The sequence below is a fragment of the Peromyscus maniculatus genome, chromosome 5, assembly GCF_049852395.1.
Source record: "Peromyscus maniculatus bairdii isolate BWxNUB_F1_BW_parent chromosome 5, HU_Pman_BW_mat_3.1, whole genome shotgun sequence".
NCBI classification, from domain to species: domain Eukaryota; kingdom Metazoa; phylum Chordata; class Mammalia; order Rodentia; family Cricetidae; genus Peromyscus; species Peromyscus maniculatus.
In genome coordinates, this window is record NC_134856.1 from 50,399,150 (window position 1) to 50,424,234 (window position 25,085).

The following is a 25,085-nucleotide window of genomic DNA, read 5'->3' on the forward strand; positions in this document are numbered from 1 at the left end:
CAAGGTGCCCCAGCCCACAGCCCCAGGCAGGAGAGGGCAGGCGTCCATTCAGCACCCTGAGAAGTAGATTACCTGGCATGTGCTATGGCTGGGGTGCCAGGTTGTCCCCAGAGGTGGCCCTTCAGGACACGCAGCTGTTTGAGGGCCTGGGCATGACTATGGTGATGCAGGAAGCCTTGGGGCCCCACCAGCTGCAGCTCCCTCTCCACATGTTCCAGTTGAAGGTAGAGACACTGCCTGGAGATGCTGTCCTTCCAAAGTCCACTCACCGCCAGCTTGGGGTGCCATGTGCTCTCTGGGGGACAAAGGGGAAGGTGACCAGATAGTGGTGAGTGACAACGAACCAGCTACAATAAAAACAACACTAGCAGCAGTTTTGAGCTCACGCCAGGTGCACTGGGGCTGGACTCAAACAGCCAGCTAGGGGGTCGTGGCTTTTTATCAGGGACAGTTTGAAAAAGCCCTTGCTTACAAAGAGAAGAGCGCACTTTCCTATGCGCCCTGCTTCAGCAATGACTCAAGTGACCATTAAATTACATCCATTTACCTTCTCTCTCTCTCCTCTCTTTCTCAGAGTGGACTGTGAGTCCCCTCAATTAAATGTTTTCCTTATAAGAGTTGCCGTGGTCATGGTGTCTCTTCACAGCAATAAAAGCCCTAACAAAGACACTCCTCCACAGTGTGGGTCCTGAGGATTGAACTCAGGTCGTCAGCCTTGGCGGCAAGCCTCTTTACCCACTAAGCCATCTCACTGGCTCCCCATCTGGAGTCTTTGCCTTCTATGTGGTTAGCCTTAAATTTAAGTCCAGTTTTGCCCAGTGCCAAAGATGGGTAAGTCTCGGTCTTCTGTTCTCACATTTTCAAAACATTTATTTTTATTGTTTTTTACTCATATATATGAGTGTGTGTTTGCCACACGCGTGTGAGTGCTATAGAGGCCAGAAGAGGGCATTGCCCCCCCCCCCCGGAACTAGAGTTACAGGCAGCTGTAACATGGGTTCTTGGAACAGTATTTGGATCCAAGAGCAGCAGACACTCATCCACTGAGCAATCTCGCCATCCTTGCTTTCCCTAATTTTTTTAAAAAAACATGAAACCTGTCAAATGGATCAGGTGTGGTGGTGCTTGCATGCCTGTAATAACAATCCCAGGTCAGCCTGAGCTACATAGTGAGACCTGTCTCACAAAACAAACACCATTTCAAACATCCAGAAGAGAGAAAGATTTGGAACAGTGTGCCCTGTCTCCAGGCTTCCACGTGGCCTTTCCACATGGGTTTACTGTCTGAAATGCCCAGGATGGCCTGGAACTCAGCATCCTCCTGCATCAGCCTCCTGAGTCCTGGGGTTACAGGCTTGTACCACCACATCAGGCGACTTGGCAGCACATTCAGCACCTCAGACCATCTCATGAAGTAAATTATTGCATCTCTGCCTGAGACGAAGGCTTCAAAAGGCTGCACGATCCATGCTGGGCAGGGGTGGTGCATGCTTTAATCCCAGCACTTGGTTGGAAGAGGCAGACAGATTTCCACGTTCAAGGCCAGACTGGTCTGCAGAGTGAGTTCCAGGCTAGCCAAGGCTACACAGAGAAACCCTGTCTCAAAAAAAAAGAAAGAGAAAGAGAGAGAGAGAAAGAGAGAGAGAGAGAGAAAGAGAAAGAAAGAGAGAGAAAGAAAGAGAGAGAGAGAAAGAGAAAGAAAGAGAGAGAAAGAGAAAGAAAGAAAGAGAAAGAGAAAGAAAGAAAGAGAAAGAGAAAGAGAGAGAAAGAGAAAGAAAGAAAGAGAAAGGAAGAAAGAGAAAGAGAAAGAAAGAGAGAGAAAGAAAAAGAAAGAAAGAGAAAGAAAAAGAGAGAAAGAAAGAGAAAAAGAAAGAAAGAAAGAGAAAGAAAAAGAGAGAAAGAAAGAGAAAGAAAGAAAGAAAGAAAGAAAGACAGGAAGAAAGAAAGAAAGAAAAGGGGGTGGGGAGGCTGCACATTAACATCAAAATAAAAATATATAATAAAAAGCTGTAATAGCATGAGTGTTTAATATGCTTAACAATAATCCCATCAAATACCCAACCAATGGTCATTTTCCCTGATTATATTAGGAGCTGATCTCCTCCTCTTCCTTCTCTTTTATTTTTTTTGGTTTTTCAAGACAGGGTTTCTCTGTGTAGCTCTGGCTGTCCCAGAACTCCCTTTGTAGACCAGGCTGTCCTTGAACTCACAGAGATCCGCCCGCCTCTGCCTCCCAAGTGCTGGGATTAAAGGCGTGTGCCATCACTCCCGGTCCCTTCTCTTTAAAAGATGTTTTAACATTTATTATTTATCTAATGTGTATGTGTGTGCCAGGGCACACATGTGAAAGCCAGAGCATAACTTGTAGGATTTGCTTATCTTCCTCCACTGTGTGGGCTCCAGGGACCTGACCTAAACTGTCAGGCTAGGTGGCAAATGCCTCCACCTTCTGAGCCATTTTGATGTCTCCTTCCTCCCTCTGTTCCGTTCTTGTTCCTTCTTCCTCTTCCTCCTCCTTCCCCTCTTCTTTCTGCATAGGATTTTGCTATGTAGCCCAGGCTGGCTCGAAACTGGTAATCCTCTTGCTTTAGCCTCCTGAGTACTGGGATTATAGGCATGTACAACAATGTCTGACTTTCATGAGTCTGTCTGTCCATCTGTCCGTCCATCTGTCTGTCTGTACTGGCTGGTTTTGTGTGTCAACTTGACACAAGCTCCAGTCATCAGAGAGAAAGGAGCCTCAGTTGAGAAAATGCCTCAGTGAGATCCAGCTGTGGGGCATTTTCTCAATTAGTGATCAAGGGGGGAGGGCCCAGCCCATGGTGGGTGGTGCCATCCCTGGGCTGTGGTCCTGGGTTCTATAAGAAAGCAGGCTGAGCAAGCCATGGGAAGCAAGCCAGTAAGCAGGTCCCCTCCATGGGGCTCTGCATCAGTTTCTGCCTCCAGGTTCTTGCCCTGCTGGAGTTCTGTCCTGACTTCCTTTGGTGATGAACAGCAATTCAGAGGTGTAAGCCTTTCCTCCGCAACTTGCTTTTTGGTCACAGTGTTTCATCACAGCAATAGAAACCATAACTAAGACACTATATCTCTACCTGGTGTGTGTGTGCGTACATTTGGGCACTCACTTGCCAGGTGGATGTGGCAACCAGAGGACAACTTGTGGGAACTGATTCTCTCCTTTCACTGTGTGGGTCCAGGGACTGAACTCAGGTAGTCAGGAGTGGAGGCAAGCATCTTTACCCACTACCCCCCCCCTTACTGTTTTTCTACAGCTGGTTTGTTGAAATTTCAGGTGCTAGGGATAGAATCCAGGGATTAGTCATGCTCTCCCATCAAGCTCTGCCTCCATTCCCAACTCCTCCAAAAGTGTGTTTTTATTACTGTTATTTTGTCTTTGAGAGTGCTGTTGATGTTGCCAAGAATAACCCTGACCTCCATCCTGATCCTCCGGTCTTCACCCCTGAGTGCTAAATGCTGGGATTTCAGGCATTCACCACCATACCAGCCTAAAAAATGCTTAACTGTCTCTTTTTCTTGTTTGTTTTAAGTCACAGAAGTAACATATTTATAATCAGGAACAAAACAAGGATCAGGGAGATGGTTCGGGGACACAGATCCCTGCTGCCAAGCTCGATGACCCCAGTTTGCTCCCTGTGACCCACATGGTAGAGGGACCAATCACACAGACTGTTCTCTGACATCAAAGCATGATCTTACCTCAGACAATAATAAATGTAATCATTTTCTAAAGGACTGTGAAACTGTGTGTGCTTGTACACACCTGCAACCCCCGGCATTTGGGAGATGGAGGCAAGCTCCTGATTTCCCGGCTACCGCCCCGTTCCACACAACCTCTTCCTTTGGCACAGGACAGGGAAGGACTTACCTTTCAGTTGTACAGACCCATGTGTGGAGGTGAAAGGGTCCTCTCTCTCTTTGGCTTCCTCCCAGAACCCCTGTCCTGTTGTGCTCTCTGGACAGACAAGGTCTCCCATTAAGGCCAGGAGGTGGTTAATGTCCATCCGGTTCAAAGAGTCCCAGCCTGAGGCTGGCGGCGGTACCTTCAGAGCTTTGAACAGTGAGCTGAGGAGACTCCATAAACCCTGCAAAAAGCCCAGGGAGGTGAGGGGCATGAGCAAAGGCATGTGGCATAAAAGCCAAGAGCATGTGCCCTGAGCTGAGTGTGTGATCTGTGTTGAACTATAGCTCTGTGCTGCAAGCTGCAGGAAAATGTAATGGAATTCAGCTACTATCACAAAAGCTACTACTTGGAAAAGTCAAGGACCTTTCCAAAGGTCAAGCCATGGATTAAGAAGTCTTGGTGATATTTTAGCTTTTGTATATATATTAGTTGGTTCCTACAATGATTTTCTTGTAATGCTAGGTGTGCTTCCAAGAACTCCTAACTGTATTTATCTAAAATACCTATTTAAGCATCCAAGGCCAAATGATCTCTTCAGGTGGATAACCTTCTTTCTTGTGTGACCTGAGACCCTCCTTTTCTATTACTAACATTATAGACTCCTAACTTTTTTTTTTTTTTTTTTTTGTTTTTCGAGACAGGGTTTCTCTGTGTAGCTTTGAGCCTTTCCTGGAACTCGCTTTGGAGACCAGGCTGGCCTCGAACTCACAGAGATCTGCCTGCCTCTGCCTCCCGAGTGCTGGGATAAAAGGCGTGTGCCACCACCATCCAGCCAGACTCCTAACTTCTTATTAACCACTTCTAGGAATGTAGTTTGAACACACAAATTCCCCTTTTCTGATATACTGACTGATCGTGATCATTAGCTCTCAAATTGACCTCCTCCTTTACCAATCCCCTTTTGGGTTGTAAAAGAAAGCCTGGTGGTCACTGGCTGAGGAAAACTCTTATCTGCCTTTATGACCCTGTAAGAATTCAAGTCTGGTGACCTTGCTCTGCCAGAGGATGGCTATTGTTTGGGTTTTATAACTGAACACCTCAGAGACTTGAAAGGAGGAGAGATATAAGGAGAGAGAGGAAGATTTTGAAGATAAAATTGAGGACTATATGGAGAAGAGAAAAGAGAATGGAAGAACTAAGTGGGTAAGAACTGGAGAGGAACGGACTAGATGGGAAGAACTAGATTAAAGGGCTAAAAGAGAATACTAGAGGAACAAGATGAACATGAGGAAGAGCCAGATGGGGAAGGACAAGATGAGAAAGAAGGAGATGGGAGAGGAGCTGATATGGGAAAGAACTAGATGGATGAGAACCTAGATGGGGCAGAACTAAGTTGAGAGAATTAAAATAGAGAGGACAGACGATAATTATAAAGAGAAATCAGGCAAGAAAGGAGCTAGGCACGAGAGCAGAATAGATGCTGTGTAGAGAAAGAACTGACTGAGGATATAAAGTGTATGGACTAAGGAGTTTTGTGTAAGTATATTCATTTCATATCATCAAAGATTAAATTATCAGCTGGTTGTAGATTCTTCCTGGACCCTGGGAGGGGACTACTGAGGGGCTGGACCCCGATAGTCCTCGTTAGCTCCACCCTCTGAGGCATGAGCATCTGCAACCCCTAAAATATCTCTTCTGGGACTTGAATAGACTCAGTCCAGGCTGCATTACTCAAACGACTGCACACAGCAAGCGTTCTATAAAAGATTATCAAGCGCAGGAGTGCAGGGAAAACATGTCTCTTTTATGAGCTTCTAGCCTGGGGTGGAGGTGGGGCCGCAATACAGCACTCTCCTTAGAACCACAGTGCTGCTGTCTTCAGTTCTTCTGGGCCTGCTCACAACGGAGCACAAACAGCTGCCCTGTCGACTCTTACCTTCCCTAGCTGAAGGATGGGTAGGGAGGGTCATGGGGCTCTCCATTCCCAACCAACCCCATGCAATTCTGGCATAACTGCGTATGATCCTGGGGGGAGGGGCTAGAGGATACTGGCAAGGAAGGGGGGAGGGGGCTCCATCTACACAGCCATGAAGAAGCCATTGTCACTGCCGCCTGCTTTAAGGTCACATGCACCTGTCTGTAACCCCTCCCTATTGCGCTATAAATGTGCCTAATGGACTCATTGCTTTCCCCAGGTGAATATTGATGGCCTCCTACTTTGGTTTGTCATTGGAGCCTCAGAGGAGGGTGAATATTGCTTATGTCTCCCCCAGAGAAGGAATTTTAGCAACAGAGTTTCCAGCTGGGTAGTATATCTTACACACAATAGATGCTCAAAAAGTGTGCCTGTGTGTGAACACATGTGTGTAATGTGATATGCATGTCAGTCTGCATGTTGTCAGCTGGTGAATCCTGGCACCTGTCAGGCGGTCCAGGCTGCCAGGTGCCATGCACCAGCCTGCCCTCCTCTACCACCAGCTTTAGAGAGTCCCTCCACTCCTATACAAGCCGAGGCTGAGGACATGCCTCCGTCACTGTTTCAGGTGTCAGAAGTCCCTCCTCCATGGGCTGCGGTGAGGGAGCCAGGTGGAGGAGTCCCTGCTCCTGTTTCCCATCCTTCTCCGGGGGGAGCCGAGGCCGGGTATTCCGAAAGATCTGGACAATCAGGAGGTTGATGGGGAACATAAGGATGGAGCTCTCCAGCCCAATCATCACCTCCCGCCAAGTGAACTCAATTTTGCCTGGGGAAGAAGGAGGGAAGGAGAGGTCAAATGGAGACATGCGCAAAGTCCAGTCCCCTCCACCCTCTCAGCAGAAGGCGGCTACACAGCGAAGGACCAACCAAGCACAACTCCTGGGAGGTCACCTGTAAGCCATTCAGTGTCTACCCAGCCCCTAATAGGCCCTTAGCTTACCTGGGATTGTGGGTCAAGCCAGATAGTCCACACTGACCAGGCAGTTTACAAGAACCTGGGCCACGTGGCTCAGCTTATTCTTTGAGGGGCCCAGAGGCTAAGGTCAACTGTGCAGGTACATGGCCAACCACATCTATTTGGTCCCAATGAAGACTAAATCAAGGGGGCAGAGGAGACAGTGCAGTCTGTAAGGTACTTAGCATGCAAGCATGGGGACCCGAACCCCTGGATCCCAAGCACCACTGTAAAAAGCCAGGGGTGGTGGCACCTGCTTGTAATCTCAGTGCTGAGAGGAGGAACAGGCAGATCCCTGGGACATTTTAGCCAGCCAGTGTAGCCCAAGTGGCAAGCTTAAGGTCCCTGTCTGCAAAAAGGAGGTGACTGAGCTGGGCAGCGGTAGCCCACGCCTTTAATCCCAGCACTCAGGAGGCAGAGCCAGAAGGATCTCTGTGAGTTCCAGGCCAGCCTGGTCTACAGAGCGTGATCCAGGACAGGCACCAAAACTATGCAGAGAAACCCTGTCTCGGGAAAAAAAAAAAATGAGGTGACCAGCTCCTGAAGAACAACACCCAAGGCTGAACTCGGACTTCCACGTGCATGGACACATGTGTGCATGCACGTGTGCACACAAGACAAAGACAAGTCAGGCATGGTGGCACACACCTATAATGGTTAGTGAGTGAGTCTGAGACCAGCTTGGTCCACAGAATAAGACTTTGACTCAGAATATCAAACCAAACAAAACTAAAAAAAAAAAAAAAAAAAAAAAAAAAAAAAAAAAAAAACCTCCTCTAGATTGAAGCGGTCTTGCTGGGCCAGTGAGACTGGTACCCAGCAGGCACAGCCATCAAAAGTAATGCTGAGATTTACCCAAGTCCATCTTCTGCTCAGCTGGGTCCTTGGGGACACCCCAGAACATGATGCTGGTCAGCATGGTGCAGAGAAGCAGTGAGAAGCAGCAGGACACCCTCTGCACACGTGTGAAGCTGCTCCGGGGAGAGTTACAGAAGACTGAATACCAGATGTGTCCATCCTGGAAGCCCGTGGAGGTTTTTGTGAAAAACAGGTGGCTGTGGGCAGGGCAGATGAGAGAGACGGGCCCTTAGGGAGACAGGTATGCAGAAGGACTGCTCTCTTAAGAGCAAACTGTGATTCACCTGTAAGATTTAGGATGTTTGGGGGCCGGCAAGCTGGTTCAGGGGGCAAAAACCCTTACTACAACACAACTATGAACCACATTTTTAAAAAGCTGGAGTAGATGGTTCCAGCAGGTCAGAGAAACTGGAGAGGAAATGTGGAGTAGGTGAACTACTGGACAGACAACAGACACACACGGGAACTTTATCTGAGGGCCAAAGCTGAATTCATTTCATTTTTCTCTCTGCTGGTTGTTTTTACTCTGTTCTCTACCCTGATGTTTTCTTTCTTCTTCCCATTCTCCTTCTAGATCTTTCCTGGTGTTCTCCTTTTTGTTTCATCCCTGATGGTTCCCTTCTGTTTCTTTTCTGATGTTTTTCCTTCTACATCTTTCCTTCTTCTAGCTCTTATTTTCCTGGTATCCCTCTTATGCTTCCTAATACAAAGATTTCTATGCAAGAAAAGATTACCTCATAACCACAAGTTACATATTTTCCCAAAACAAAGTGAAATCTTTACATAAGAGGAGATCACATTTAGAGCACAAGTTACATGTTTTTCTTAGAGCCCACAAGTAGTTAAATGATTTTCTTTGTATTAATTTTCTCATCATAATCACTTCACCCCAACACCTTCTTTATAACTGATTAACAAAGTTTTAAGCAAGTTAAATATATTTCAGCCAGTTCCTTTTGTACCGGCAGGCGGCTGTTTGCAGTTCTGTGTAGCAGATTTCCATTTTCTACTCTAGAGGAACATTAAACAAGTGGTCACTTCACCATCTATTTTCCTTTACACACAATAGGATCATTTAAGTTCCTTTCACAACTTTGTTTTTTCAAGGTGCATACTAGGGCCTGTGATTAATTCTGTAAGTTATAAGACCAAGGAACTCAGGTCAAACCCTGGGTGTAGGGACATAATTGTTTTCTTTGATCATCAGTCTGTTTTTCCACAGGCAGAATTCATGGGTCTATAATACATGAAACTTGTTTTCATCTTCTGTAAGTCTCACATCTAACAATGGGGAAGGTAACTTTTAGCCTATATTTGCCTTTTTTAGTATCTCTTATTGGTGCAATTGGCAGAATAACCTAAACCATTTCCTTAATCATCTTTACTAACTGTCCTAACTATCTATATCTTTTAGGCTAACTCAGAAAACCCAATTAAATCACAGCTCTAACTAACTAATCATTGCTCTTATAAAAATCACTTTCATTGTGCTCTGCAAGTAAACTGCCCAGTGAGGAGTGGGTTTCCCCAGGAAACAGTCACACTGTACTAGATACCATGGGATCCTTCACATGGTAACCCCCCCCCCCCCATGCCGAACACAGCCGGAACTCGGCCACAGCAAGCAGGAGGAAGCACAGCAGAAGCAAGGGGCGCTCTGGGGACAATCCTCCGGGGGCTTTGTGCTCCAGGATGCACCAGAGCAGCTCTGCTATCCTCCGGGTTGTATCCCGTAAGCTCCATTACTGCCTGCAGCTCCTCTGACATGACCACAGACAGTCCGTAACCCCTGGCACTCCTAAGACAGCATGGGAAGTGCAGACAGAAGATTTCAAGTAAGCAGCCGAGATCCTGCCTTAGAAACAAGGAGAGATGGCTCAGTGGTTAAGAGCACCTGCTGCTCTTCCAGAGGTTCTGAGTTCAATTCCCAGCAACTACATGGAGGCTCACAACCATCTCTACTGCAATCTGATGCCCTACTCTGGCATAAAGTCATACATGCAGCTAGAGCACACATGCACGCGTGTGCACACACGTAAAATAACAATGTATGGTGTGTGTGTGTGTGTGTGTGTGTGTGTGTGTGTGTACATGTGCATATTAATGTCTGTTCATATGTGTTTGCAGACCAGTGTGGAAGTAAGCACATCAGGGTACGGAGAAATACATAAACTGAAGGGAGGATGGGCTGAAGACCCATGGGCAGTAAACTCAGAAGAAGGCCGCACAGGGCCAGCAACTGAATCAACATATGTCCTGGTTAGGGTTTCTGTTGCTGTGATAGAACACCATGGGGGAGGAAAGGCTTTATTCCATCTGACCGCTTATCACCCAGGGAAGTCAGGGCAGGAACTCAAGGCAGGAACCTGGAGGGGAGAACTGGAGGAGGGCTGCCTACCTGTTTGCCTCCCCTAGGAGAAGGAACTCAGGCCATGTTAGAGGTGCTTAGTCAGCCTTCTTTCTTCCAGTGCCCAGGACCACCTCCCGGGGATGCTGCTGCCCACGGTGAGCTGGGCTCTCCCTCATCAATCATCATCAAGACAGTACACCATAGGCTCCCCCACCAGACCAATCTGGTGGCGGCATTTTTCTCACCTGAGGTTCCCTCTTCCCCAATGACTCCAGCTTCTGTCACACTGACATAAAACTAGCCATCACACCATTCAAAACACCATGGCTGATAACAGAGAATATCCTGCGACACTCATCGGGTAATACAGGTGACTGTTTCCATGTCCTCACCACCTGCAACAGACTTCTTGCCAATCCTGCCAGTGTCCTCATCCCAACAGGACATTTGTCCATCAGTGTCACATGCTCAAAGATGCCCAGGCCACTGTGGATATGTGCTTTCATTAGCATGCCTGGGCTGTGAGGCTATTTTCCTAAGATTAAAAAGACAGAAGGGAAGTACCTAAACTGCTTCCTGTCCTGCTCTGTGGCCACAGGAAACACCTTGTCGAGGACACAGTCTCCCACATCGATGGACAGCCACGAGTTGCAGAGGAAATACCATTTCCGGTCCACCACAGGGTCATAGACCAGCACCCGGCTCACATACCTGGAGAAAGGAGATGCAGCTCTGAGGATTAGGTGTAGGGGGTGGGACTCCCTGGGATATCACAGGGATAAAGCCTTCAGAAAATGAGCTCCAAGTACCTGGAAAAGCACATGCATGCTCTTCACTTGGTGTCTGGGTGACATCTGGCCTCCTGTCGGGAGGTCAGCCAGCAGGGTGCAGGAAAACACATTTGAAAACTCTGAACCCCTTACTCAGGACCCCCAGCCATAAGAAAGAGAAGCCAGGCTGAAAGTATGCTCCAGCAAGCTGTTTCGAAGCCTCAGAGAAGGAGGTGCCATCTTGCCTGATCGAGAGGTGCAGGCTACTGCAGCTTTTCTGTAATTGTGTAGCCAACAGGCACAGCCATGGTGGCAAAGCTGCTCTTCCCTGAGTCCTCGCTATATAACGGGCACTGTGCTCTACCCATGTCCCTTGTTTCCATAAGCACAGCTCTGTCAGGGATGCAAAGGCCACCTATGTCCGGGCCATGGCCCTCCTGGGTGACAGACATCCAGTGATCCAGGACCTGGATATTTTGATCCAACTTGGGACACCTTCAGGGAGCCATAAGAGTTGGCCGGGCTGTCACTGGCTTGCACTACATTTGACACGTCCCTCTGCCTATCCCAGGCCTGGCCTCCCTCCCCAGGAGCCGACACTTGAACTCCTTTAGTAGACACCCGACATGCTCATCTGCCTCTCAGAGTCTGCTTCCTGGGAATTTGGTGAGTTAGACAGCAGTAAGCTTGGTGGGGTGCCCTGTGCCAGCTCTTACAGGCTGAGACAAGAGACTGCCAGAAGCTCAAGGCTAGCCTAGGCTACCGAGTGAGACCCTCTGCTAAAAAAGCTAAAACCTAAGCAGTTTAAGTACCTCCCTCCCTTTTTATTTTCGAGACAGGGTTTCTCTGTGTAGCTTTGAAGCCTATCCTGGAACTCGCTCTGTAGACCAGGCTGGCCTCAAACTCACAGAGATCTGCCTGCCTCTGCCTCTGGAGTGCTGGGATTAAAGGTGTGTGCCACTATCACCTGGCTCCCCACCCCTTTTGTTTTTTGAGACAGGGTCTTGTGTAGCACAGGCTTGTCCTGAATTGTCTTTGGAGCCAAGGATGACTTTGAACTCCTATCATCCTGCCTTTCAAGTGCTGGGATTATTGGTGTTCAATACCCAGTATCTGTTTTTTATATATATAAACATAGTCTCTCTATGTAGCCCTGGATGTCCTAGAACTCACTATGTAGACCAGGCTGGTCTTGACCTCACAGAGGTCTAGCTGCCTCTGCCTCCCAAGTGCTGAGAGTAAAGGCGTGTGCTACCACACCCGGCATGCCCAGCCTTTCCGTGATGAAGTCTCACACTCTAGCCCAGGCTGGCATGGAGCTCACTATGTACCCTAGGCTACCCCAGAACTTGCAGCACTCTTCACGCCTCACCTTCCCAAACACTAGGACTGCACATGTGCTCACTGTGCCCGATGACGCTGTTTTTCTGAAGGGACTGCCTGCTGATAGCTGGTCGCACTGACACTATTTGTCTGAGTCACTAGTTTTGGTCTCAGGGAGAATGGACAGGACCTTGCTCTGAACTTGTAGCTGTGCGTGACCTTGGGCAAGTCTTAAGCTGGAGCTCTAGAAAGGCCAGGGGTGGGTCCAGTGCTGGACATCAGGGCTGGACTTCAGTCCTCCTCCTTTCTGGTCTAGTTTGTGTGGACCATGAGCCAGGGACCTCTCTGAATGATTGTCTCACTTGTGCCGTGGAGAACCATTCTGTGTGTCTGTAGCAGCTCCTACAAGCCAGGAAACGGGTGCCTGGCCCCCAGCCTGGTCATTTGCTGTCTCCCGACTCACCACGATGGCCGGTCCCCAGAGTTGTCATGCCACAGCCTGAGGCTCTGCAGTTCTCCCAGGGGGAAGAGAGTGGAAAGCAGGAAGACATCCACCCCTCCTCGCTCAAAGACCGCAGCGTCAGGGTCTGACAGGTGGTGGGGTTCACTCTCTCTGTCTGAGCCATACAGGGTGAGAGTCACCTGGAACCCAGAGACCAGAGGCTGGCACGGTAGCTCAGTCAACAGAGTGTCTGCCCAGCATTCAGAAGATCTGTGCTTGATGCCAGCACTGCACAAAACTAGGCGTGCAGACACATGCATGCACACACACACACACACACACACACACACACACACACAATGCATAATGTAATTTTTTTTTAACTAAGAATATTCCCTCCTCTAAAATACAAAATGAAACAAATAGGGTACAGAGAAACACAAATCCAGGGAGCCAAAGACACCCCCAACGACAGAGCCAGTACTGCCCCGGGAGAGACACACCCACCAGCCAACAGGTACCTTTGAAGACGTGGCTGCCCCTCGCCGGTGTCCTGTGTAGACTGTCACCAGGTAGTGATACTGGGCAAAAGGCTCGTTGTCCTCCAGCACGATGACTTTTACCTAGATAGAAGGACAGTGTTAGGGGGACCCTACTCGGTGAGCTCACCCACCACCCAGCGGCTAAGAATGAGTTGGGCATCAATGCCAATTAACATGCAAAAAAAAATGACAATCGTTATTATCTCATCTGGTGAGAACTGTCCTGTGTGGAAGTTGGGCTTCAGGAAAAATAGTAGCAAGAGAGCAGAAGCACAAAGCGCCCTCTCTCCCTGTTAAGTGTGAGCCTGTGGAGTTAAGCTGGAAACGAGCTTGGCGTTAAACTGAGGACGTTCAGTGTTCAGTGTGGTGAGTGTATAAAGTGTGTTTATACGGCCAGCTTTGTTTCCCAGGGAATTCAGAAGGAACCTTTTAGTGAAAGCATCAAGTGGCCCGAGTTAGTTGGGGTCTGGGGTGACCTCTGGGATGCGCTGCTCAGCTCTCTTTCCTGTGAAAGGCTCACACCGGCTGCTGAGGCTCGGCTGTCAAGGATGTGGAGTCATCTCTGTCAAGGGTGTACTCTCGTGGCAGCTGACAGCCAATGACCCATCTAGGAGGTTATCTGGATGTGATTAAAAGCTGGGCAGTTCAGCCCAGCTCAGTCCCGCTCTCCAGGGACTGGCGGGGCTCTCAATGCTGCATTAGCATCCTGCCAACTCCACAGGGGCTCACCCTAGAGGTTCCTCTTAGAAAACACCCCTTAATTCCATCTTAAAGCATGCTTTCTGGGAGCCAACCTGAGGCATTTAAGATTTATTATATATATTATATAGTATATATGTATATAATTTTTTTTTTTTTGAAACAGGGTCTCACTAGGTAGCCTTGGCTGGCTTGGAGTTCTCTATGTAGACCAGGCTGGCCTTGAATTCATAGAGATCCACAAGCCTCAGCCTCCTGAGTACTGATATTATATGTCATTATACCCAGCTTTTATATTTTAAAATTAATTATGAGTATATGTTGGGGAGGGGGTTGTACACATGGCCACAGTGTCCAAGGAGGCCAAAATAAAGCATCAGATCCTCTGGAATTGGGGTTACATGTGGTTGTGAGCTGCTTGATGTGGATTTTGGGAATGGATCTTGAACTTGGTTCCTCTGCAAAAGCAGTACATACTTTTTTAGTTGTTTTATGTGCATGTGTGTTTTGTCTGCTTGTATGCATGTATGCACGTGTGCCTGGTGTCCTCAAAGGGCGTTGAATTCCCTGGAACTGGAGTTGTTAGAGTTAGAGATGGTTGTGAATCACCATGCGTGTTCTCAGAACGGAACCCATGTCCTCTGCAATAGCAACAAGTGCTTTTTTTTTTTTTCTTTTGGTTTTCCGAGACAGGGTTTCTCTGTGTAACTTTGGAGCCTTTCCTTGAACTCACTCTGTAGCCCAGGCTGGCCTTGAACTCATAAAGATCTGCCTGGCTCTGCCTCCCGAGTGCTGCGATTAAAGGCGTGCGCCGCCACCACCGCCGGGCCGCAACAAGTGTTCTTAATCACTGAACCATCTCTCAAGCCCCATTTTTGTGGTTTTGTTTTTGTTGCTATTTTTTTAGACAGAGTCTCATTATGTAGCCCTGGCTGGCCTAAAGTTACCGTGTAGACCAGACTGACCTTGAACTCAGAGATTCTCCTGCCTCTGCTTCCAAGTGCTGGGATTAAAGGCGTGCTCCACTATGCTAGGCCCAGCAGTGTGTGCTCTTAACTACTAAGCTGTCTCTCCAGCCCCAACCCTGTGTTTAAATGTCAATGTTTGGTCTCAGGGAAGAATCAAAGACACAGTATGAATGCTGGCTGTCATTTGATAACACTTCACTCTGTATTGGCATCCCTCATGGTGCTGCCAGGGAGGAGAGAGTGAGAGATGGACAGCTCCAAGCTCTGCCACACTGCGCCCTTGCACTCCCGTATGTATTCCCTCAGACATCCATGAACACTTCCTGAAGGCCAATCTGTGTTCTGTAAGACTTTATTAATTGTTGCAAACAATTCCTTGCACAGATTTTTGTTCAGTCCGTGTCTGCCCTGAGGCCCATCTGGGTTGAAATTCTGGCTTCTCTCTAATAGCTTCAGGCCAATTAACTGACCTCTTGATCCCTGGTTGCCTCCTCCTCTTTAAGATGATGGGTGGAATGAAATTCAGGGGTATGCTCACTGAACTTGAGGTGTCCAAACCAAAGGAAGGACTGGAACTGAGCAAGGGGATCCTTCCTGCAATCCCAGCACTCAGGAGGCTGAGGCAGGGGACTGTTAGGAGTTTGAGGATACCCTCAGATATATAGTGAGTTTGAGGCCAGCCTGGGCTACATGAGACATAGTTTAAAGAATAAGCGAAGACACCCCACAAACAAATGAGAGGGCTGTCCTTATAGCCTGTGTGCCCACTGTCCATATCCTTAGAGGTGACTTCTGTGCGTCCTACATAAGGCAGCTTTTGCATACTGGAAGCCCTGGCCAAGCCAGGCAGTCTAGGAGAACAATGTGATTTATGGTGGGACATCAAGTCACACTGTGTGTTTGAGGCGGGAGACTACATAACCAAGGTTGGTCAAGTGGGCTCCTCCTACCTCCGTGCCCAACTCCCAATCAAACCCAGGACACCAAAGCTCACAGGAGCTTCTGGTTGGCAATATTTGCTAGGTGTTGTCTCAGAGATAATTAAGCACCCTCTGTAGACATCACCAGAACAAACAGAAACCAAGACAGGTCTCTCCCGAGTCCTCTCAGTAGATCAACCATGAGGAGATGGCCCAGTTGACTAAGTGCCACATGACCATGAGGACCTGAGTTTTTGATTGACATAAAAAACCAGGCATGGTGACACATACTTGTAAATCCCAGGACTGGAGAGGGCATTCCTGGGGCTCACTGATCAGTCAGTCTGGCCTGTTTGGTGAACCCCAGGTCCTAGTGAGTGACCCTGTCTCAAAACCTAAGGAGGGCAGTTCCTGATAAATGACACATGACGTTGACATCTGGCCTTCAGATGGACATACCTGCATATGCATGCACATCACACAGACACCTACACACACAGGTTCACACATACACATACTTACAAACAAAAGTAATAAAACCATCACCATCACTTCAACTGCTGTTCTGAATTCTGAGTCCTTTTAGCAAATTACTGACACAAGGGTGGCTTTGTGACCTCCCATCCTAACACAGGTACCTTTCTCCAAGGGCTGCTGTATACATAAATGGGATTGTGCCTGGTATTTAATGAGTATTCAGTTGATGGTCAATAGCACACTCTTCCTGATAATTTGATGAAAAGGGATGTTTTGTAAATGCTAGGCTGAGTGGCCAGCTTGCCCGAGATGACCCCAGGGGTTAAAGCTGGGACAAACAACTGGCCTCTCCACAGACCCCTGGGCTCTGTCCTTTACAGTCTCTATTCTCCTATTCCCAGAAACATAGTGCCTCACCTTGCCCTGGTCCTGTATGTCCTTTCTTCTGGCCCAGATCACCACCAGCACGTAGACCACGCAGAGGCAGCCCACTGTGGTAACCACCACAGGGTTGTCCTCGAAGGTGGCAAAGAGCTCTGCAGTCTGGTGGACGTCAATGGCATTGGGCATCACCAGGAATGTGCTTCCAAAAAAGGTGAGGTGGTTGCAAAGGCAGTGTGTCTGGGAGGTGGTGGTTCGAGGCCCCACCTGTAAACCCCAAAGAGACCATGTTAGGAAATGCACCTGCTTCAGCTCAATGGCAAGAAATGATGAACACTCCAGTGTGGGCGTTACTCAATCAGCCTTTCAGATCCACAGATTCAGCCAACCAGTCCTCTGGTTGAAATGACATGTTTTTAGGGCTGGGATGTGACTCAGTTGGTAGAGAGCTTGCCCAGCATGCATGGAGCCCTGGGTTTAATGAACATCGAATAAACTGGATATGGTGTCACACACCGGTGATCCCAGTGTCAGAAGGTGCTCATAGGAGGATCAGGAGTTCAAGGTCATCCCCTGCCATCTATTCAAGGCTAGTCTGGGCTACATGAGACTCTGGCTAACTGGCTATCTAGGCAAGAGGCATGAAATCCCTCTGCAGTTGGTGTTATAAGTGCCTATGAATGAGGTGATGTAAGTGCTGGGAACTGGACTTGGCTTCTCTGCAAAGGCAGTGAGGATCAGAGTCCAGAACCCATGTGGATGCATGAAAGCGGGCCTGTTAACCTGCTAGTAATTCCAGCCTCAGAAGATGGAGACAGGATCCCCAGAGAAAGCTGGCAACTGAGACTAGCCATATCATCGAGCTGTGGGTTTGACTGAGACATCCTGCCTCATTGAATAGGGTGGGAAAATGGAGGATGATTCCTAATGTCAGCCTCTGGCCTTTATACACAAGTGCATATGCATTCATCCACATTCAAAAATGCATACACACACACACACACACACACACACACACACACACTTGAAAATGAAAATTCATTTTAAAATTCAGAGAATATTATTTCCTTTTCATGTGCTGGGATTGAACCTGGACCTTCCCAGCAGGGTTTTGTTTGTTTGTTGTTTGTTCTGGTTTTTTAGACAGGTTGTCGCTATGTAGCCCTGGCTGTCCTGGAACTTCTATGTAGACCAGGATGGTCTCAAATTCACAGAGATCTGCCTGCCAGGTGCTGGGATCAAAGGTATGCACTACCACACCGGGCTTGTAAATATTATTTTTAACAGAGTTTCACTTCTGTCCTTCACAATGAGGGCGCCGAACAATTTGCAGGCCGCTCTGTCTGTGTCAGAGAAGTACTGCAGGTGAATTTGGAGTCTCCATCATCACTGGTCCCAGCAGCACCCAGCACCACAAACGTGACCTACAGCTCTCCTGTCCTTTGCCTACTTAAGACTCATTCATGGAGGGGCGTGTGCTGGGTGCTGACACTTGCCCAGCAATTGGCCAGGCCAAAAACATCTAGTGGCCAACTTGTCTCAGTTTTCCAGGACTCCCTGGTTTTCAACTGAATGTCCTGGGCCCCAGGAATCCTCTCAGCCTGCAGCGAACTGGAATGGGTGATTGACCCATGCTGAAGAGAAAGTGCCAGTCTGGGAAGCCTCTGGAAGGGAGAAAGGCAACTGTTAACCCCCTAGGCAGGGTCTCAGCTCCAGCAAGGCGAGGATGGGTTTGGCTATGCAGCCTTTGGGTGCTCAGCAAGGAATCAGGGAGGCTAGGGCAGGCAACCCCACCCATGCGGCTGTTCTTGCTGTCTGTCCCCAGGACATTTGGCAAGTGAAGGAGCTTAACTCCGCTCCAGGGTCCAGCTCCATCTTCATTCCAGATGATGAAGACAGACCCAACAGAAAGGAGTGGCTTCTGGAAATTTCTCTGCTCAAGCACTTAGTGAGAGAGCCTCCTGCTGCCCAGTTCTGCCAAGGCTCATCCCACGGACAGGCCAGACACCAGCTGTTCATTCCGAATTTCAGGTAGGTCTTTCCTCTGTTCCCTCTGAGCTGTTTTTACTCTTTCCTAATCCTGGAGGGCATTTAGCACAGTGGGATGCATGGTATGGGAACACCTGCTAAACCCAGAAGGGGGTGAAGCTGCTTCCAGAGGAGAAAACGGAGCAGGGACCCATCTCTGTTTAGGCTCAGGTTTTGTCCCAGGTTTCAGTGGCTCTCCCAACCTCTCCCAGCATGGCAGAACTTTTTTGGGGGGCATGGAGGTGCTGGTCACTGACTCCTGAATGACAGGCAAGTATTCTACAATTGAGGTACACCCCAGCCAAGGAGAAGTTGTTTATTTTTTTTCTAATTCTTTAAAATACATATATCTGTGTGCCAGCGAGATGGTTCAGCAGGTTTAAGGCACTTGCTGGCATGTCTAACCATCTGCGTCCAATCCCTGGATCCCATGTGGTAGGAGGAGAGAATCAACTCCCACATCCATGTTTTCCTCTGACCTCCACATGAATGCCATGGCATGTGTGCACACACATACAATAAATAAATAAACAAAACTTTTAAAATTATCGTTTGTGTCCAGGGAGGGGGTTGAATGTTCCATGTGCATGTGACAATTTTGTAAAATTGGTTTTCTCGTTCCACTTTTATGTGGGCTCAAGAGATCAAATTCAAGCTATCACCCTAGTATGGCAAGCTCCTTGACCCACTGAACCATCTCACGTTCCCATGTAGTTTTAAAAATGTGTGTGTGTGTGTGTGTGTGTGTGTGTGTGTGTGTGTGTGTGAATGCACACTTGTGTGCAGATGTGTTCATGAATGTGGAGGCCAGGGTACAGCCTCCCATGCCATCCTCAGGAAATCTGTCCACCTCCTCTGACACAGGGTCTTTCATTGGTCTGGAGCTCACCATTTAGGCTAAACAGTCAGGGAGGCCCAGGGAGCCACTTGACTGCCTCTCCGCAAGTGATAGCATGTCTGGCACTTTCATATGGGTTCTGGGGACCTACCCCAGGTCCTGTGTTTACAAATCAAGCACTTTTCAACTGGACCACCTCTGCAAGCCCAGAAACATGTTTTAAATGGAGTCATAAACATTCTGTACTCTGAAACTTAGGTCTCCTGCTGTCTCCCTGACACATCCTGATCCTCAGTCCTTGGCTTCCTATAGAAAATGTTGTCCCCTTTACAACCAGAGGGTTGAACACAGGGATCCCTTTTGTCAAGCAGAGCCACTCTGTGAGCTAGGCATGTGCCTAGTTCCTTGTACCCCTGAGCCCCACTCGACTCTATCCCCATTTTAGGGTGGTAAAGCCCAGAGAGGTGGGGCAACTAACATTTACCCAGTGAGTACTGGAACTAAACCCAAGTCTGTTTTGTGGCAGACTCCACATCCCCAACCCCTACACCACCATGAACCTCAGGGTGCAGGGGCAAGCCACGGCCAGCCACATAGGTGGCTTTGGGGAGCGAGTGCTTTGGGAGGCCGCCACCCCCTCCCCCAGGCCTGTTCCTGAGATGCCAAGGCTGGTGCCTGGAGCTTGGGCACCTTCTGTCCCTTAGGAGTATCTTTGTGCCATCCTCCTCCCTGGGCCTTGAGTGTGGCAGCCAGAAGCCAGGGTGGAAAGTGACAACAGAGCTGTTACTACAGCCTCTACAGCCCAGAGGTGCTCACCCTCAGTGTCCTCCTTCCAGAGCTCTAGGGTGACGTGGTTCTTAGGTGTGTCTCGCTTCAGGCCTGTGCCCTCAGCTAGACTTCTTATTCACTGGTTTTCCTCACCCATCTACCCCACCACTGGGACAGGCACCCTCTTGACCATTGCCAATAGTCTATAGTGGAATCATCTTTGTGGATTTCTGGGAACCTCTCTAGCAGTCTGCTTCTTCCTATTCCCATGGAATCTTCATTTATCATGGTATCTCTTTCCTTGTTCTTCTATTCTGTTCCTGATCCAGCAAGGGCCTCCCGCTCCCCTAAGCTCTCTTTCCCCTGACCCTTGCCTCCATTAATCCTCCCTCACTCCCAGTTTGCTCATGTAGATCTCATCCATTTCTATGTCGCTGGGTGATCCCTGTGTATTTCCTAGGGTCCTATTTACTAGGTAACCTCCCTGGAGTTGTGATTGCAGTCTGGTTATCCTTTGCTTTACATCTAATATCCAGATGAGTGGGTACATATCATGTTTGTCTTTCTGAGTCTGGGTTACCTCACTCAGGATGATATTTTCTAGTTCTATCCATTTGCCTGCAAACCTCATGATGTCATTGTTTTTCTCTGCTGAGTAGTACTCCATTGTGTATACATAACCACATTTCTTTATCTATTCTTCAGTTGAAGGGCATCTAGGTTGTTTCCAGGTTATTGGCTGGAAACAATAACCTGTTTTTGTTGGCTATTACAAATAACGCTGCTATGAACATAGTTGAGCATGTGTCCTTGTGGTATGATTGAGCATTCCTTGGGTATATGCCCAAGAGTGGTATAGCTGAGTCTTGAGGGAGGTTGATTCCCAATTTTCTAAGGAAGTGCCATATTGATTTCCAAAGTGGTTGTACTAGTTTGCATTCCCACCATCAGTGGAGGAGTGTTCCCTTTGCTCTACATCCTCTCCAACATTGACTGTCATTGGTGTTTTTGATCTTAGCCATTCTGACAGGTGTAAGATGGTATCTTAGAGTCGTTTTGATTTGCATTCTAGGCCCTCTGGATAAGTGAGACAGCTGTTTAGCTTGAACTGTTTAGGAGGTCCCCAGGCAGTGGGGCGGGGACCTGTCCTTGGTCCATGAGCTGGCTTTTTGGAACCTAGCGCCTATGCTGGGACACTTTGCTCAGCTTCTGTGCAGGGGGGGGGGGACTGGACCTGCCTCAACTGAATGTACCAGGCTCTGCAGACTCCCCAGGGGAGACCTTGCCTTGGAGGAGGTGGGAATGGGGGATGGGATTGGGGGGTGAGAGGAGGGAGGACAGGGGATTCCATGGCTGATATGTAAAACGAATAGAAAATCTCTTAATAAACAACAACAAAGGGTGTCCAATACTTTAAAAAAAAAAAGAATTACAATTAATAAGGCCATTCTGAATCTCAGCATTTGGGGAAGTTGTGTTGTCATGGTAATGATAAGGCCACAGGCAGACCTGGCTTTAATGTGTGTGAGGTTTGGGGGCAGTCCATCAAGTTTCCAGACCCACTGTCTCCTTGCCCCCGAAATGGGAACCACCGCTCTGCTCCCCTGGGGCTATCTGAAGCACTGATGAGATACTGCTGGGAAAGGTGAACACAGGACACAGCTGAGGTCATTTTCTGGGAAGTGACACCCTGGCCTGCCATGCCCCACACACGGTGGGCAGCCTTCTGAATCAGCCCTATTCTTACTCAGTGATCAGTGATTCCAGACTCCTGGCTCCCGGGATGGCCTCGGGAGAGAGGTTGGGGAGCACACTGCTAAGCAGGGTGAGGCGGAGAGAGGGCACCCAGCAGGATTCTGACCTAGTCGGGGCCATGAAGTTTTCTCAAGAAGATGGGCAAGGAGGACACTCTGAGCACAGGAACCACATGTGCAGAACACCATGGAGAAGCGTGAGATGTTGTACCAGGGGCTCCAAAGGACACACCCTACCCGACCTCCCCAGCTTACCTCTCTTCCTTACCTGGCACCCAGCATTGTCCCAGGTCTCCTGGGTTTCATCCCAGAACACACAATGTGACAAGAAGGTGGTAATGCCAACTGTGAGGTTCCTGCCAGAGGCAGACTCCAGGTCATCCTTGGGGACCACCCTCAAATAGTAGATTCCTTCCCCAAAGGGCAGGTCCTCTGGGCCCAGGATCCAGGTGGGTGGCTCACCTACAAGAACAAGGCTCTGGTCTTATTGAAATTAGAGGACACCAAGATGACATGGCAGGAACATAGACCCAAGGTCTCTCCATTATCCCAGGAGTACCCTTGCTCAATAATATTCAGGGGCATGGCAGGACATGAAGGGCTCACAACTGTTTCTTATTGGCTGTGTGATATCAGACTGGTTATTGAACTTCTATGTTCTTTTTTAATTTGTTTTCTAGTTTTGAAGCAGGGTCTTATATAGCCCAAGCTAGCCTCAAACTTGCTATGCAGTGAAGGCTGGCCCTACTGGCCCTATTGGTCCTCCTGCCTCAGCTCCCAGGTTCTAGGACTGCTCTGCACCTGGCTTAACCCTCTCTGCTCATATCTGGAACATGGAGATTTCTACAGGTGGCCCCAGAAGGTTCTTTATGGGCTCATCCACATCTCCATGGCATGTACTAAATGTTTACCTAAGGTGGGGGTGGGGGGTAAATAACATCAGCCCAGGAAAGCTGCTGAAGAAGGCAAGCAGTTTGTTCTTTGCTTTTCAGTTAACTAACTTTGAGTGTGTTTGTGTGTGGGTGTGCATACACATGTGTACATTGTGAGAGCAGAGGCTGACACTGGATGTCTTCCTCAATGCTTCTCTACCCTATTTTATTTTTTTAAAGATGACTTATTATTATTATTATTATTATTATTATTAATTATGTGCACTGGGGGTGGGGTATGTGAATGTGAGTTCTGGTGCCCACAGAGGCCAGAGGCATGGGTCCTCCTGGAGCTGGGGTTACAGGGGGATTGTGAACCTCCCAGCATGAATGATGGGGACCTCTGCAAGTGCAATGTGTGCCCTGGACTGCTGAGCCGTCTCTCCATTCCATTTTTTTTTTTTTGAGACAAGGTCTTTCACTAAAACCCACAGCTTCAGATTCAGTGAGGCTGGCAGCCAGTGAACCCCAGGGACCCGCCCATCTCGATCCTCCCCGCTCCGAGGACTGGGATCACAGGCACAGGCTACTCCATCAAACTTTTTATGTGGTTTCTCAGGATTGGACTCTGCTCCTCATATTTTAATGACTGAGCCATCTCCCGGGCCTTGTTATTTGATTCTTTTTTTTTTTTTTTTTTCCTTTGACACCTTAGCTTGAAGCTGGCCACACTCAGGAAGCCGCTCAAGAAACAGCCCAGGAGGCTGAGTACCTGTGGCAGCCCCAGCAGGCAGGTGTGTTTGGGCATCATAGCTGGTCTCATTGGGATGGTAGCCGTAGCCCAGGCTGAGTGTGAGTGGGACTCCAGGTCCCCAGTGCAGCTGTATCCCCAGAGCTGCCTCCCCTGCCGTCACATTCACCCACAGAGCTTCCGGGGTGGCCAGGCTCAGCACCGTCGGCTTGCTGTGTTCTGAAATCCGGGGCAACAGGATCTGTTTTCAGGAACAAAGAGTTAGAGCCAGGCAGAGGGGCGGGGCCAGCGATGTGCAAGCCCTACGGTGTCAGAGGGCCGATGTGGACAGGAAGATCTCCGTGGCAGGTTCTGGGGGGCGGGGCTTGTCTTCCCATCCTTCTGAGTTCTACAGGCCACCTGTGGTCCTAGGCTTCTCGTCTGCTCCTCCCATCACCCCAACCTCTCTCTGTCATCAGAGGTCATCGACGCCCCTTCTGCTTCCCTCTTCTGGGGCCCCTTGTGACTTCATTGGGCCCCTGAGCAATCCAGATGCAACTGCCCATCTCCAGGTCCTTCACTGCATCTTATCTGCCAAGTTCCCTGGTAGCACATTCACAGGTACCATGGATGAGGATGGAGGCACCCCCGCAAAATGCTAATCAGCCACTGAGAGAAAACAGTAGATGACTAGGAGAAAACCAGTGGACTCTTAAAGGAGTCTAAGTGCCCATTGCACCATCATGGCATGTTAGCATTCTTGCTTACGTTTAAAGAAAACCTAACGGCATTTTGGAGGCTGCACTATGGGCCTTTAAAATGAACATTTGGTTTGTGTAATGATTAGAATTTCACCCAACAGATTTACATTCCCAGGAAAACTTGTCATACACCAAAGATGTGTGAATGGTCATATATATGCATGATTTTCAGTAGAATACAGTGTTTAATCGCGTAAGGGGTACTTTGAATGATTTCTCTATGGTTTTCACAACTGGTCCATTTGGTCCCAAACCAAGCTGAAGAGAAGGCCAAGTGCCACCTGACTTCCGATGACACCCCAGTGCCTACCTCGATATTCTGGGACAGGTTCTTCACGGGGATGGGATGACCACTGGAGCTGGTCAGACGGAGTCCACCAACAGTTCCACTGACTTCAAACCGGCTTCGGGAAAGGAAGGGGTTCTGTGAGAAACTCACCATCTAAAAGCCAAGAGCAAGAGAAACTGATGAGGGGTGGGAGATGAACAGGCCCCTGTGTGAACAGTGAATCCCGAGACTGGGTGAGTAGGCCTTGCTCTTCGGGATGGATGTAGAAGCCTGTAACTGATGGTGGTTTCCAGAGATGTGGTCTCAGAGGGCTGGCCCTGGGAATCAGCCAGTCTTTCTTCACCCAGAGTCGATATAGTCAGATCTCCATTTCTTTCGTTTTGTGTCTGTGGACTCAGCTAAATGTGGACTGAAAATATTTGAAAAAATTGCATCTGTATGGGTACGAATTTTTCTTGCCATTCTCCAAAAATAACACGTTTTTCATTAACTATTTGTGTAGCATTTACATTGTATCAACTGT

The 25,085-nt window shown here is 48.6% G+C and overlaps 1 protein-coding gene across 1 annotated transcript in view; it reads right to left on the bottom strand.

Annotated features, from left to right (window-relative positions):
• Positions 1 to 25,085, bottom strand: part of LOC102921975 (polycystin-1-like protein 2) — a 93,625-nt gene that overhangs the window by 25,612 nt on the left and 42,928 nt on the right. The window contains exons 21-31 of the mRNA XM_076573599.1: positions 24,584 to 24,715; positions 23,555 to 23,774; positions 22,179 to 22,372; positions 16,559 to 16,789; positions 13,057 to 13,158; positions 12,557 to 12,735; positions 10,565 to 10,711; positions 7,648 to 7,847; positions 6,389 to 6,603; positions 3,887 to 4,103; positions 73 to 295 (exon numbers count right to left, since the gene is read on the bottom strand). Of these exons, the coding sequence (XP_076429714.1) occupies positions 73 to 295; positions 3,887 to 4,103; positions 6,389 to 6,603; positions 7,648 to 7,847; positions 10,565 to 10,711; positions 12,557 to 12,735; positions 13,057 to 13,158; positions 16,559 to 16,789; positions 22,179 to 22,372; positions 23,555 to 23,774; positions 24,584 to 24,715 (2,060 nt within the window). The remainder of the gene's footprint in view (positions 1 to 72; positions 296 to 3,886; positions 4,104 to 6,388; positions 6,604 to 7,647; positions 7,848 to 10,564; positions 10,712 to 12,556; positions 12,736 to 13,056; positions 13,159 to 16,558; positions 16,790 to 22,178; positions 22,373 to 23,554; positions 23,775 to 24,583; positions 24,716 to 25,085) is intronic.